The 15,156-nt window shown below is 53.1% G+C and overlaps 1 protein-coding gene across 2 annotated transcripts; it reads left to right on the top strand.

Annotated features, from left to right (window-relative positions):
- The first annotated feature begins 207 nt into the window (after window positions 1-207).
- LOC112676810 (SEC14-like protein 4) lies at window positions 208-12,133 on the top strand. 2 transcript variants are annotated; one of them, XM_025474546.3, is made up of 12 exons: window positions 208-353; window positions 3,374-3,449; window positions 5,518-5,561; window positions 5,874-5,933; window positions 6,070-6,258; window positions 7,713-7,808; window positions 8,110-8,170; window positions 9,014-9,097; window positions 9,445-9,551; window positions 9,641-9,780; window positions 9,874-10,043; window positions 11,143-12,133. In XM_025474546.3, exons 1-12 carry the CDS (start codon window positions 300-302, stop codon window positions 11,280-11,282), a joined length of 1,221 nt encoding a protein of 406 aa, XP_025330331.1. In that variant the 5' UTR covers window positions 208-299; the 3' UTR covers window positions 11,283-12,133. The 2 variants fall into 2 exon arrangements, with proteins under 2 accessions (XP_025330331.1, XP_035562356.1); XM_035706463.2 differs by having other exon boundaries at window positions 7,713-7,813; window positions 8,067-8,170.
- Window positions 12,134-15,156: the final 3,023 nt, after the last annotated feature.

Raw genomic sequence — 15,156 nt, 5'->3', positions numbered from 1 at the left:
CGCCCGCCCTCCCCTCCACTCAGGACCCCGTCCGAGCCCCCGCACGAGGCGGCCTGGAGGTGGCGGCGCCTGCGGCCTCCCCTCGAGTCCGCTCTCCGGGCTCCCTGCCCCGCGTGGGGCGCGCCCGGGCCACCGCCCGCCGGACACCCCGGGGTGGGGGGCGGGACGCGCGGGGCGGCGCTCTCGGCTTGGGGCGGGGCCGACATCTGAGCCCCGCACAAAACCACGCGGCGGCGGCGGGCCTGGCGGGCCGGCGCCCTCCTGGCACCCCCGCCCCCCCCCCGCCCGCCCGCGGCACCATGAGCGGCCGAGTCGGGGACCTGAGCCCCCCGCAGCAGGAGGCGCTGGCCACGGTGAGGGGCTTCGGCCGGGAGGCTCGGGAGGGGGGAGCTGCCTGGCGCTGCCCACCTGGGCTGGAGCCCCGGCGTTTGGATGGAAAAGGGGTCCTTGCGAGCCTCCTGTCCCGCGCACCCCCTGCGCCCAGTTGCTGAGGCAGACGTGTATGGGACACTGGCCTTGAACCCTTCCCTGGGCTGCCCTGGGGCCAAATCCCGCTTTCCCCTCCCGCCCTCTGCGCCCTCTGCGGCCCTTGTCCCCGGCCCTTGTCCCCTGGTTTTGGGGGTGGGGTGGTGCTGCCGTCCCCGGCAGCCTTGGGCACACCGCCCCGCAGATCTCCTGCCCGGATTGCAACATCTGTTTGTTTGGTGTCTTTGTGGCTTTCCGACTCCCCAGGGGGGAAGCCATCTCCCCATCGCTGGTGTTTCCATTAAAGAGGAATGGAGGGGTTTGGGGGATTTCAAGGCAGTCCGTCAAGCTGCCGCTGAGAGTGTCACACCCTGGGGAAGGGGGACATATTCAGGTCTTAGGTGCCACAGCATTAATTTGATTAGGAGATGGCAGGGCCTGGAAACTGTGACTTTACGTTAGGGGAGTGGGGTGACGGACCTACCTGGCTTACACTTTGGGCCAAAGAAGGGCAAGTTTCGGACTTGGGGAGACTATGGTTTCTTTTATGGCTCCCACCCTGGGGAGGATCCTCCAGGGAGGAATGAAGACCCCCCATGGAGGAGGACCCTGGATGAATTCCTGGTGAAGGAGAGAAGGGTCCCAGGTGAAGGGGGGGGGGGGGGGCTGGGTGAATTTCCAGGTAAAGGATGAGGTTCCAGGAGCAGAGAGTCTTGAGCTGAAGGAGGGGTCCCCAAGAGAAGCAGGAGGGGGAGTCCCCTGGTTAACCCTCTCCCTCCCCACTGGCAGAGGCCTCAGGGGAGCCCTGACACTAGGCTCTTGGGAGGGGCTGGACACCTGGCCTTTGGGGGTGAATTATGATGGAAATGCTTGTGGGTCAAAGAGCTTTAAACAATGTGAAAAGAGTTTATTCTTATTTTTTCCCATTATTTAATAGAAATGAATGCTAGTTGTTTTAAAAATTAGGGAGAAAAAGGAAAGTAGGAAAAAGAAGTCACCCGTGGTCCCAGAGATCTAGACAACCATGCCTAGGAGCATTTCCTTCTAAGTTTTTTACCTTAGCCTAGTTTTAACCACCTTGGTTGGGCTGCCAGAGGCTGCTTTCTCCATTTGGCCTCATTGTTCTTTTTTGTTTGTTTGTTTTGATTTTTTTTTTTTTTTAAGATTCTATTTATTTATTCCCGAGACACACACAGAGAGGCAGAGACAAAGGCAGAGGGAAGAGCAGGCTCCCTCGGGAGAGCCCAATGAGGGACTCAATCCCAGGACCCTGGGATCACGACCTGAGCCAAAGGCAGATGCTCAACCACCAAGCCGCCCAGGTGCCCCAGTATGGCCTCATTGTTAAGATATTTTTTCCATTAAGTTACTCTGGACCCTTCCCAGCACCTGCTTAGTGGTCTTATCTTTTACTTGACGTGCGTCCCAAGGGTGGGGTGGCTTTGAGACTGGAAGGTGTGGACTCCTCCTGGCCTTGTAGCTTTTTTACTTTGTCCATGGGGAAGACCCTCCAGCACCCCAGCCTCCCTTCCCACATCCACAAAGCAGGGATGTGACCCTTGCTTCTCCTGCCTCAGGGCACATCCCAGAGGTTCACAGGAGGAACTCTGGTAATCTGAAGGGGCTGAGCGTGCAGAATTATTATTTCTTGGTTATTGTGACTCTCCGTCACTCCCCCTAAAAACTTCCTCAACTGATCCTTGTGCCTGCTGGGACTGGGTGGGCGATGATGATAGCTGGTGCTCTCGCTCACCTTAGTTGTTGACACTGGAGATTTTTCGTCTTTTTATTTGTTTTTCATTATGTGATCAATACATGAACACATTCTTTTTTTTTTTTTTTTTTTTTTTTTAAAGAGAGAGGCAGAGACACAGGCAGAGGGAGAAGCAGGCTCCCAGCAGGGAGCCCATCCCAGGACCCCAGCATCGTGACCTGAGCCAAAAGCAGATGCTCAACCACTGAGTCACCTAGGCGACCCCACATTCTTATTTTAAACATCATCCATAAAGCTAAAGGAGGTTTGGTGGATGGCTGTCAAGATAGCATCCTCTGGCTTTGCTAACAATGACTTCTAATCCTAAATTCTCATTCACAGTTTCCCACAAACCCACCCCTCCAGGGTTTGCCTTCTGCTCCCTTAGTCCCCATTGAAGTGGGGGACAGTTCTCTCCCAGAACTGAGCCCCAGACCCATACCTAAACTTTCAACAGCTTTCCCAAACTCTGCCAGTGGGTAGAGCCTGCGTCAGCAGGTCAGCCCCTCTCTTTCCCCAGTCTTGACAGGGCCTGATGCGGCATCCCTGGCTTCTCTTGCAGTTCCTCCCTGCTGACCTTTACCTGGGGTTGTTTCCACAAAGACTCCCCTGTCTGGAGCTCCGGGCAGTCCACATTTGCTGAGTGCCCACATTTTTCTGGCACCTGCTGCAAGCTAAGACTGATGCTAAGTGCTTTACCTGTACACACTCCTTTGGCACAAATTTATCTTTATCCCCACTACACAGATGAGGAAACTGAAGCTCAGAGTGGTTCAGTAACTTGCTTTCAAATCTAGACTCATAAGATCCAGTATCAAGGGCAAGGTTCCTAAATTGTTCTGGTTTGCCTGCATCAGATTCACCAGCGATCTTTGTAAAAATGAGGATGGCAGGGCCCCACCTCAGACCTATAGAATAAGGATCTTGGGGAGGCAGAGAACCCCCAAAGTTTGAGAAGGACCCAACTCTGGTTGCCGTGGTGGGGTGCTCCATTCCCAGTTGGCAAAAAGATCCAGGCAGCTGCTGCTAACTGTGTGATTTCCACCCTGCAGGGTCCCTGGGAAGGACTGACAGGCTGAGTTTAAGAAGGATCGGGGTGGGGTTGGGAGCCCAGGGATCATGGGAGCACCACTGACCATTATATCTCCCCCTCAGTTCCGGGACAAACTCCAGGACCTGCTGCCCACCCTGCCCAATGCCGACGAGTACTTCCTCCTACGCTGGCTCCGAGGTGAGGCTGGCAGGGTCAGGGAGGCAGAGGGGGAGAGAGGGAAGAAGAGTTTCAGGGAAGCTGGTGGGACTTTGGAATCTGAGCTCCCCTCCAAATCAGCAGGGCACAAAAAACCTATCGAGCCTCAATTTCTTCATCTATAAAGTGGGATGGGACCACCTCCCCAAGGACTGTTGTGAGCGTTAAATGAGAGGGTGTAGTACCTGGCACTGGGTGGGCACATGGTCGAGGTGAGCTTGGAGTTCACACCTGGGAAGGTCTCAGGGTGACTGGCCTGGCCAGGCCTTGAGTCAGATAGGCCTGAATATATTCTTCAGGACTTGCCTGTGGGTCTGTCTCCAGTTCCTTGAAGGCAAGGCTGTATGGTCCCCTGAGGAAACCTGGCCACCCAAGCAGGTGCCCAGCAAATACTTCAGGAAATGGATGCCATTAAAGGTAGACAAGGAGTTTCTTCCAGGAATTGCCACAATAGTGTAAAATTAGAATAACAGAAACCAAGGTGGGGGAAATTCATTCCAATTCAACACACCCCATGGTATGTTGTTGAACTTGAATCAGGACAGAAGTCAGAAGCCGGGCTGGGAAGTGCACACACAGCCTCAGAATCTGGCAAACCTGTGATCGAATCTCAGCTCTGCCGTGTGCTAGCAGTGGGCCTATGGCGCTCACTCATTGACTCAGCCTCACTTTTCTCTTCTGGGTAATGGGTATAAAACTCGTCCCCGACCTTCAAGATGCTGTGAGTCAGACATGAGGTCATGGATGTGCACAGCACCTACTCAGAGGAAGCCCTCCCTTCTGTTCTGTTCTGTTTGGTACATTTTTTAATTATTACTTTTTATTTTTTTTATTTCTAAAATAAAGCATCATATTTTCAATTAAAGTGAATTTATTTCTTCAAAATAAGTAATCACAACAATAGTTAACCATTTACTAGGAAGTTCCTGGGAACCAGGTAATATGCCAAGCATTTTTTTTTTAAGATTTTATTTATTTATTCATGAGAGACACAGAGAGATAGAGAGTCAGAGACACAGGCAGAGGGAGAAGCAGGCTCTACACAGGGAGCCCGACGTGGGACTCGATCCTGGGTCTCCAGGATCACGCCCTAGGCTGTAAGCAGCGCTAAACTGCTGAGCCACCAGGGCTGCCCTGTGCCAAGCATTTTATATGCTTTTATCTCATGTCACCCTTTGAATAACTGAAAAAAATATTTCTATTTAACAGATAAAACTAAAACTTAGAGAAGGTAGGTGAGTTGCTCAAAATTGCACAGCAAATAAAAGGACAAAACTAGAATTCAAGTCCAAGTCTGTCTGACTCAAAGCCTATGCTCCTCACTACCCCTAATACCAATGGGGTCTGGGCTCCCATGGAGACATCAATATTACAGGCTAGATCAACCTCTGGTTTTAAAAGTTTATAAAGGCTTGGATACTGATATCAAGGGCCTCTAAAGTCTTCTAGAGGATTAAAAGTCCTTGCTTTTTAAAAACATGCAGGGCACCTGAGTGGCTCAGTCGGCTGAGTGGCCAACTCTTGATTTCAGCTCAGGTCATGATCTCAGGGTCTTGAGATTGAGCCCCAAATGGGGCTTCATGCTCATTAGGGAGTCTGCTTGAGATTCTCTCTCTCACTTTCCCTTTGCCCCTCCCCTTCTGTGTTCCCTCTCCTTCTCTCTCTTTCTCTCTCTAAAATAAATAAACATTTTTCCCCTAAGGATTTTATTTATTTATTCATGAGAGAGAGAGAGAGAGAGAGAGAGAGAGGCAGAGGGACACAGGCAGAGGGAGAAGCAGGCTCCATGCAGGGAGCCTGACGTGGGACTCGATCCCGGGTGTCCAGGATCGCATCCTGGGTTGAAGGCAGTGCTAAACCGCTGAGCCACTGGGCTGCCCATAAGTAAACATTTTTTAGAAATAAAATAACAAAAAATGTCCAGAGCCCTAATGTGTTCTTGAGGTGTCACAAAAGGCTCAGGTACTCCTGTATTTCTGTATGAGTTTTCAGAGAACTATGAGTTCTAGATCCGACCTCAAGCCTCCTCAAATCTTGGCTCCTTTTGCAGCTCGGAACTTTGACCTGCAGAAATCTGAGGATATGCTCCGGAAGGTGAGGCCCCATTCTCATGAGTGTCCTGCCTCCCACACACTGTATCCCAGGGATCAGTAACAAAGAGTGGGAACTCTTGCCCTTCCCTGTTCTTGTGTGTTTCCTCCATTCCCCCTTGGATCCCTTTCTACATCAGACCTGGGTCCACCATGGCCCTCCTCTTGGCATTGCCATCCGCAGTTCTATGTCAGAGTCTGGGGATGCTTTGGTAAGGTCTTAGGGGCTGCAGGCAGAGAGACCCGACCTGATGCCCCCAGATGCCTTCAAAGTCTTTGTGGTAAGCAGTCTTCAGGTCCTGACATTTCTCCACAGCACATGGAGTTCCGGAAGCAACAGGACCTAGACAACATCCTCACATGGCAGCCCTCGGAGGTGAGCCCCATGCAGCATCTCCCCAGACCATCAGATGCCCCTCACACTCCCCCACATCCAGCCATCTAATGGAGTGGGGACATGGCCTAGTAGGCTGGTTTGAGTCAGGACCTCACTGCCCACTCCCCATCCCCAGGTGATCCAGCTGTACGACTCTGGTGGTCTGACCGGCTATGACTATGAAGGTTGCCCCGTGTGGTTTGACATCATTGGGACCCTTGACCCCAAGGGTCTTCTCCTGTCAGCCTCCAAGCAGGAACTGATCCGGAAGCGCATCAGGGTCTGTGAGCTGCTTTTGAGGGAGTGTGAGCTGCAGAGTCAGAAGGTAAGTGACTGAGTCCAGAATGGGAAGTACACGGTGGGCCCAATCTGTCTAAAGGATGGCACCAGGACCAGGTAGGAAAGGCATGCTGCCTCTGCTTCTCCCCAGGCCTCAGCATTCTGGGCTTTGATGGGACATGGCTTCTCTTGTGGTCACCCATCTGTGAGCATCTAACATGCCCATGGCACTCTCTGCTGGCAAGTGCCAAGGGTCACCAAAGCCCTTTCCCCTCTGACCTTGGGTGAGTTGTTGACCTTGGGTGCAGTGAGTACTCTAGCTCTGTTCTCCGGGAACCCTGGGAACAGTGGATGGTCAGCTTTGCTTATGGAAAAAATGTCCCCAGTTGTAAACTGCATAACTCTAACACCTAATGGGGGAGCCATTGCTTTGTGCATCCCTCAGAGCAGTGACTGAAAACTTGGCACATCCGTCATGGGTCCCTAGAAGCTAATATGGAATTGCTACTATATACATATATATATATTGAGTCCTGTGGGGCATAGGGTTTTTAAGCCAGGAAGGACCCACACCCACCTGTACAGATCTTCTTTTTGCTCTAGCTCTATTTCCTGGTCCATACCTTACAGAATGAATCTAATGCCAAGTGTGGTCTGTTAGTTTTGTGAGTTTAAGTGTCTACATGAGCCTAAGAAGACACCTGGGTGGGGAGTTCTTATGTCACTTTGGGATGACCTGCCTAATGGCGAGGACAGGGCCTATGTCCTCAGTGTCTGTCATGGAGCTGGACACCAGGTAGACCCTCCCAGCAAAGATTTGTGGCAAACATGAGAGACTTGTAAACACCCTATTCAGTGCCTGGTTTGAATAGATGTGTGTCTCTCGAACAAGATGGCTGATTTTATGGGGTCACAGCAGTGTCTTCTACTTCATGGACATTTCCAATCAGAGCTGATAATTGTGTGATGACAATACTAGTAATAACGTCTGCTGATATTTATCAGGGACCAGCATGTATCAGGCACTGGGATTTTTGTAAATTATCTTACTGAATCCTCCCGGAAACTATCAGAACCTGGAATTATCCTCATTTCACGGAGGGAGAAAATAAGGCTCAGAGGAGTTAAAAACCCACCCAAGGCCACACAGCCTGCTAGCTGTGTAGCTCTGGCTTGACACACCCTGGGACTGTAGACACCAGCTGATACAGTATACTATTGTACAGAGAGATGCCCAATGAGCAACGAGTGAGGGCTTTAACTCTATAGTTAACTAATTCTGGGAAATGGTGTTGAGCAAACAGTGTGATAAGGGACCACTGTGCCAGGGCTCAGAGGCAGCATCTTCTTAGACCCTAGGTGGGCTCTGTCTGTTTGGAAAACCCTGTGGGCAGTTGGGGGCGGGGGTGGCAGGAAGGTGGGAGCAGTGCAGGTTTCCCTGGCTGGGACCTCCTGCCCAGAGTTGTTGTCTGACCTATAGACTTGTGCTGTCTCATGTAGCTGGGCAAGAAGATTGAGACGGTGCTGATGGTGTTTGACATGGAGGGGCTCAGCCTGAAACACCTGTGGAAGCCAGCTGTAGAGATCTACCAGCAGGTGAGGTAGGCAGCTGGCTCGAGGCCAATAGGTAGCCACTGCCCACACCAGCTCCCAGTCCATGGAGGAGGGGTCACCCCCTACCGGCCCCTAGAGCAGCCAGTGAAGCTGGCCTGGGATCCCCCCTCCAAGGAGAAAGAGGAGCAAGAGTATTCCAGAAGATGAAGTCCATCTCATGGGGAAGATGGATGGCCAGGGGGTGGGGGTGGTAGGGGCTCTTGTCTCAGCAGCATTGAAGGCCACCAAATCCCCGCATAGAATGTGTTGGAGCAGGATCTTGACCAGATTCATCTTGCCACAGTTTTTTGCCATCCTGGAAGCAAATTATCCTGAGACGCTGAAGAATTTAATTGTCATTCGAGGTGAGCCCATGATGGGGATGACCCCTTGAGGAGGAATGGGGAATGGGGGGAACAGTGGGTAAATCACCCAGTTCAGGGCTTCTCAAACCATCCTTTGTGTCAGATAAGTTATAAGTTTCTAAATGTATACTGTTATTGTCTTTATTTTTCTTGGTGTGGAATGGTAATGGCTAGTTCATGGGCCACACTGGCTGAGAGACATGCTTTGAGTGGGAATGGTCCCCGTCGGTGATGGTTGTATAGTGAGGGGGCCACCGTGTGTGCCCTGGGATCAAATGATCTGCTTTCCAATCTAGCTAGTTCGGTGATTTTGAACAAGTCTACTTACTAAGCCTCAGTTCTCCCAATCTGTAAAATAGGGATACTCTGACACCTTTCCTATGACAGCTGTGAGGTTAAATGAGACAGTCTTTGGAGGAGTAGCACAGAGGCTGGCCAGTCAGTGTGAGCAGTTCAGGTGGGACATGAGATCTAATGCCCTGTCTCCTTGCACCCAAGAAAATTCCAAGACAACTTGGGAAAACTGAGTGGGGACAGGAGGCACCACTGGGAAATCCGCATTACTGACACCCTACAACGCTGGGCGGGGGGGGGGGGGGGGGCAGCCATTTATTGAGAGCCAGGCACTGTGCCAAGTGTTCTGCATACATAGTTTAATTTATCTCCCTTTTATAGTTAACAGCACTAAGCCTCAGAGAGGGTGGGTAACTAGCTGAAGGTCACACAGCCACAAATGGCAGAATCTAGAACTGTCCAACTCCTGTCCAGCCCAGGGCCCCTGGCCGTGACTGTATGCCAGGTCCTCTTTAGCCCAGCTTCCCAAAGAAGTTTCATGTGTTTCAGCCCCCAAGCTGTTCCCTGTGGCCTTCAACTTGGTCAAGTTTTTCATGAGTGAGGAAACACAAAGGAAGATAGTGATTCTGGGAGGTGAGTGACTTGGCCTCCTAGCTATGCCCATCGCAGCTTGGGCAAGCAGAGGTCGAGGTGAAAGCCCCCATTTCTCCCTGGCTTATCCTCCTTACCCACACACTGACCTTGGCCTTAACCCTCGCTGGCCTTTGCACACTCAGATGATGCTTCAGACCCTAGGCCCTAGCCTGGGTGGCCACATAAAGCATTTGGGTGCTTCAGGAGTAAGTGCTCAGGGGAGCAAGCCAAGGACATATCAGGTTTCCTCCCTGGGCTTGGCTTCTCTGCCCTCTTTTGAGCATCTCTGAGCCCCCACAGCACCCCCACAACCAGTCCCCCCGACCCACGTCACCTTGCTTCCACAGGCAACTGGAAGCAGGAGCTGCTAAGGTTCATCAGCCCTGAGCAGCTGCCCGTGGAGTTTGGGGGGACCATGACTGACCCTGATGGCAACCCTAAGTGCCTGACCAAGGTATAGGGTGCCCAGAGGATGTGGATGAGGATGAGGCAGGACGGGTGGTGGCCATGGTCTAGTGTTTGCTCACCAGCCCTCACCCACAGATCAAATACGGGGGCATTGTGCCCAAGAGCTACTACCTGCGCAACCAGGTGAAGACACACTATGAGCACACGGTGACGGTGGCCCGAGGCTCCTTCGTGCAGGTGGAGAACGAAATTCTGTTCCCGGGCTGCGTGCTCAGGTAGGGGTGGCAGCTACTCCACACCTGGGCGCAGCTGGGAGGGGCCCGGAGCCCAGGCAGGTGGTCATTATTGGGGCCCTCTGTCCCATGCAGGTGGCAGTTCGCGTCAGATGGGGCAGATATCGGCTTCGGGGTTTTCCTGAAGACCAAGACAAGTGAGCGGGAGTGGGCAGGGGAGATGGTGGAGGTGCTGCCCATCCAGCGCTACAAAGCTCACGTGGTACCTGAGGACGGGAGCCTCACCTGCCTCAACATCGGCGTCTGTGAGAGCTGTGGGATTCACTGGAGTCGTTTTCCTCCTTATGGCAGAGAAATGAACTGACACCCCTTGCCAGGCTGTCCTGTGTGCCCTCAATTTCCAGCTCTCAGGGAGGGGTGGGGGTCTCCGCAAGCTACTAGGTCCTGTGGTTGCCAGGGGCATTGGCTTCACAGCCTTAGATCTGGGTACAAGGGCAGAGATGCATGTTAGAGATTGGGATTCACAGCGTGAGGCCACTCACTCCCGGGAAGCCCTTCCTCAACATGCTAAGAGGTAATTAAAGTTATGGACTAATCTTCAGAGGTCCTGGCCCGCCCAGGAGCATGGGCAGTCCCACTGTGCAAATCCCAAAGAGATGCTTCTTCCATGCGTTTATCCTTCATTCTCAGGCCACCCAAGCCAGATGCAGTCTGGTCCATCTTACGGGAAGCCGTGTTCCCCAGGAACAGCATTGACCTCCCACTTCTGTAGGGAACAGAGCTAGGAGGGGGACTCAAGGTTGAGGAGCATGAGAGCTTTACTAATGCTTTGGTTAATACATATCCAGCTCCCCCCTGTGGAAAGGGAGAATTCGAAGGGTGGAGACTGAGGAATCTGGGTAACTCATCACATCCCAGAATTCACTTTGCACCTTGTCACTGAAGGGAATGCCTTCTTTAAAAGGCATGATGGAAAAGTGGCTTAGAGAGCTCAGCCCTCTCCTCTGGGGAAAGCAGGGCTTCCCTCTCGATTGGAATCTCAGGATAAGGGAATCCTAGTCCCTCCCTTCCCTCGTTCTGTACTCATCGGAAAGTCCTCTTGACCTCTGTAGGCCTCAGCATCCCCATCCTTAAAATGGTGATGATAGCACCTGCTGTGGGGCTGCTATGGGGATTCGGAAAGCTGGGAGCACCCATGTGATGCCTGGCAAAGAAAAGGGGCTGGCGCCTTCAGGGAGTTAGGGATGCACAAGGTGCACAAGGAGATGACCCGAGCAGTGGGCTCTGCGGGTGGTGCAGTGGCTGACCCTCCAGCACTGCCCACGGTCCTGGGCCCATTCCCCAGGGCACCGGGTTGCAGATATGTCAGCCTTGCTTTGCCTGACGACTTCTCCACCCTTGCAGATGTCCTGCGTTTTGACAACACCTACAGCCTGATGCACACCAAGAAGGTCAGCTACACTGTGGACGTGCTGCTCCCAGACAAGGCCTCTGAGGAGAAGATTCAAGGTCTTGAGGCAGGGAGACCACCCCCAGCGCAGTGAAGACCCTGGCTGCCTCCATGCCTGTGCTCTTCAACCCCTCAGCACCCCCTCCCTGTCCCCTGCCCCCCTAGGTGGGGTGGTGTTTGGAGGAGCCACCCCCTACCCCCACCCCCACCTCCCCATCTCACCTGCTTGTGGCCCACCTGGCACAGTGGCAGAGCAGGAAGGGGTCACACAGGCCATAGGCCACACTCAGGATTCACACAGGAGATCCAATCCCCCATTCACAGAGACTGAGTTTGAGGACATTGGGGATGAACCAGGGGCCGCCAAGAAAGTGTCCTGCCCATAGGAGCTGTCCTTCTGTCACTCCTGACAAGGCCTACCAGTGCCAGGACTCACTCATAGCTAGTGATCTTGCTTGGAGCCGTGTGCATGAACCCCAGGCCATGCAGGGAGCAGAGCATCAAGTCTGAAGAGCAGGGAAGCCCCGCTCTCTGCAGTTGGGGCTCAGCAGGGATGGACAGGGCCAGCTGGAGGTGGCCAGGTGGAGGGATGGGGCCAGCTGGGTGGTGGAGCTTGTAGTTTTGGTTCTGGGAGGGTACCAAGGCTCTTTGGAGTTGTCCTCTTGCCTTTGGAAGGAAGATGAGAAATGGAGCATGAGGCCCAGCAGGGCTGGCCATCGGGAGGAAAAGCCACGCTCAGTCACACAGAGCTAAATGGGTGAAGACTGAATCTCTCAGAATTCTCAGTGACCCCGGCCTTCCCCTCCCCACCTGCTGTGATCCAGCTGACATTCAGCTTAGGTTCCTTCTGGCTAAGGACCATGACTATAGCAGAGCTGGAGTGAAGTGGAACCTGCTGGAATAAAGTAGAATGTGCTGGGGTGGAGCTGCCATCCCAGGGGCTTATCAGAGACTCTGATTTACTTCTTGGAGAATTGTCAAGTTTTTCTTCTGTCTGCCAACTCCCCACCACCCCACCCCAAATGAAGCTCAGTAGCTGGCCAGTGATGGCTCCTGTTTCCCAAAGGCTGGCTCTCCTGGTGCTCACAGCCCACAGTCAGGACCGCCGTCTCCTCTGCTGGATGAACTGCACCCAACAGAGCAGACCTGACCCAGAATGAGTCAGTGAAGCTGCTGAGTGGTCAGATGTCCCCTGTTAAAAGGGGTCCTTGGTGCAAAGCATTAGCATCCTGGCTGCAAAGACCCCTCCCAGAGGCTAGAAGCCTCAGCAAACATCAACACTCCAGGGCTTTGCAAACAATAAGCCGGCTTGGACTCCTTTCTTGCTCTCAGATTCTGTGATTTCATTTTTTCCATTTAATAGATTTCCTGATTTCCCAGGGCCTGTTCTTCCCAGGCAAGAAAATGAGGAGGCTTGGGAAGGTGGAGGTCTTCAGGTGAGCTACGTGAAGTCCCTGGGGCCCCAGGCCTTCCACCTGTGGCAGCTGCATCACCCATGGTTCAGCACACAGTCTGAACAGGGGCTCTGCTGCTATAGAAAGCAAACTAACTAAAGGAAACAATTGAAGTCAGTGCACTGAGGCATTGCTGGCCCAACAGTGTTGGAGGGGTTTGGCAAGAAAAAACCCTGCCATGTCCATGCCAAGTAGACAGCCCAGGGCTGTCAGGGGAAAAGCACAAGATGTTCTTGTGTCCAAGGGCAGCTCCTGCATCCCTGCTGCAACAGGCTTTCCCACCACCCCCACTGCACCGGGGGCCACCCTCTGTGCAGCCTCTCCAGGTGCAGAGGCACTAGGGAGGTCCAGAGCCACCCACCTTCCCTGTAGGCTATAGAGGGCATGGCCGGCTGGTGTATAAGGGCCCCACATCAGGTTTCTCTGGGTCCACCTGTTGTCCTGATGGGTGAGGAGGAGGAGCTCACAAGGCTTCACTTCGGCCTCACATCCCCGGCCTAAAAACAAAGGATTTGTAAACAAGGGTTCATGGATTTCAACCCGGATTCTTGCCTTTCCAACCACCCACAGCCAATTTCCCACCATCAGCACAGCCTCATCTGGGTTTCTGGCAAACAGCAGATTGGTCGCACCATGCACAAGGGTTTAATTTGCACAAATATGGACTGCCCGGGGAGTGGCAGGTAAAGGACTGAGGGATCCGGCAGGGGCACCAGTGACTCTGAATCCCAGAGCCAGCAGAATGCACCGCATGTGAAGCAGTGAGTGCAGTGGCACCCTCAGAAGTGAGGGAAGGATCTCCTGTCTGGCAAGGTGGACAAGGGACATGTCCTCAGCAACTCCATCCCTGACTCAACACCATCACTTCTTTACAAAAAAAAAAAAAAAAGGAAGTAGCCCAGAGAGGGGCTGGTTCACCTGAAGTTTGTTTCTTCCTTCATCATCAATATTTATTGAGTGCCGGGCACCAGGCCCTGGAAGCCCTGGGGATGCTGGGGGTGCTGGGCTCCCCAAGTCCACTAGCAGGAAGCTTGCCTGTACTGAGGGAGGCTGAAGTGATTCTGATGGCCATTATCAAGTGGGTGGGTCAGTGGGGCAGGAGCCAAATTCTGGGGGAGAATTCAGCAAAAACCCCCACAAAACCCCAAACCCAGCCTGATGGGGGATCAGATGTGCTTTGCCCAAGGCAGGGATCCCTGAGGGAAGAGCTGAAGGCATGGGCAAGGCTTCCAGACTGAAAAATGGAGTGAGGGCAGCTGTGAGTGTCTGAAGCCAGAGGAAAGCCAGAAGGGCCCTTAGGTGATGCTGGTAATGGGTCACTAATGTTTGCTATTTCTTTGCGAACGACTGTGTACACATTAGGTAGTTGTCAATAAAACCATTTCATAACAGAGATTACAAAACAGAATTGTTTGTCAGGAAGAAATGGTAAAATCTTGGCAGGAAGCCAGGGATGAAAACTCTTGCTTGAAATGAGGTAATTGGAAATAGCCAGGCTTCACCTGTCTAGAGGAGTGGAGGCAGGGCCTGGCCTTCCCAGGGCCTATTTCCTAACTGGAAAGCCCCACAATCTTCCAGGGGAAGCAGGGAAATAGGCAAGGGAATACTACCTTAGGGGTTTGTTTTGTTTTGTTTTGTTTTTGTTTTTTTTTTGAGGACAGATAGAAAGGCTCCCCTGACTCCCAAATCTCTACCTCAGTTAAGCAGGCCTTCCAAGAGCCCAGGCCAGAAGGGATACCACTGTGGGACCATCATAGCTGCCTAGAGCAAATCTTCACCAGGGCTCCAGGGCATGGCACTCCACAGTTTGTACAGCCCTTACATGCAACTCTGGAGCAGAAGGGATTCAGTGGGAGGGAGTGCCTTGGTTAAGAGTTTAGTGTCTAATGGCAGGGGATGGGGCCAGCACCCAGGTTAGCTGCCAGCAGTGCCCCTGCCCTGCCTTTCAGGGGAGGAGAGGGTCAATGTGGGGAGGTGGGCCCCTGCCAGTGAGGGCCAGCCTGGGGCAGATGGCACAGAGTGGCACTGGTCAGAGTCTGGGGAGTCTGCCTCTCTGTGGGATGGGATAGGGCCAGCTGCATTCCCTGCCTACCAGGTGCCAGGCCCAAGCTGATGCAGAAAGCATCATCCCATTTACTGATGAGAGCGAGGCCCAAGGAAGTGACTTGTCATGTCACACAATATAAAAGAGGGGGGCGGTAAGACAGCCAGGTGTTAAAGGAGCATGTTGGGTGGGCTGGCTTCATGCTTGGTGACTTCACAGAGGAGGTGGCTGCAACAGATTTGAGCAAAGTGGCTCTCAGCTGACATTGGAGACCTCTGCTTTTAGCCACCAGAGGGCAGTGTTGGGACAACTGCCCCTCTCTCTGCGGGTGGTGGGTGGGAGGCAGTGTGAACTGGGCCCCTCAGCATCTCCCTCACCCCCAAAGGGGGGTTTTACAGGTGGGTTGAGGAGCAGTACACTGGGCCCAGGCTGTCTGTGGGTCCACTGGGAGCAGCAGAAAGAAGTGGTCC

Source organism: Canis lupus, chromosome 26 (genome assembly GCF_003254725.2).
Source record: "Canis lupus dingo isolate Sandy chromosome 26, ASM325472v2, whole genome shotgun sequence".
NCBI lineage: Eukaryota > Metazoa > Chordata > Mammalia > Carnivora > Canidae > Canis > Canis lupus.
The sequence above is the reverse complement of the archived record's forward strand: the minus strand, read 5'-3'. Positions and strand labels throughout refer to the sequence as shown.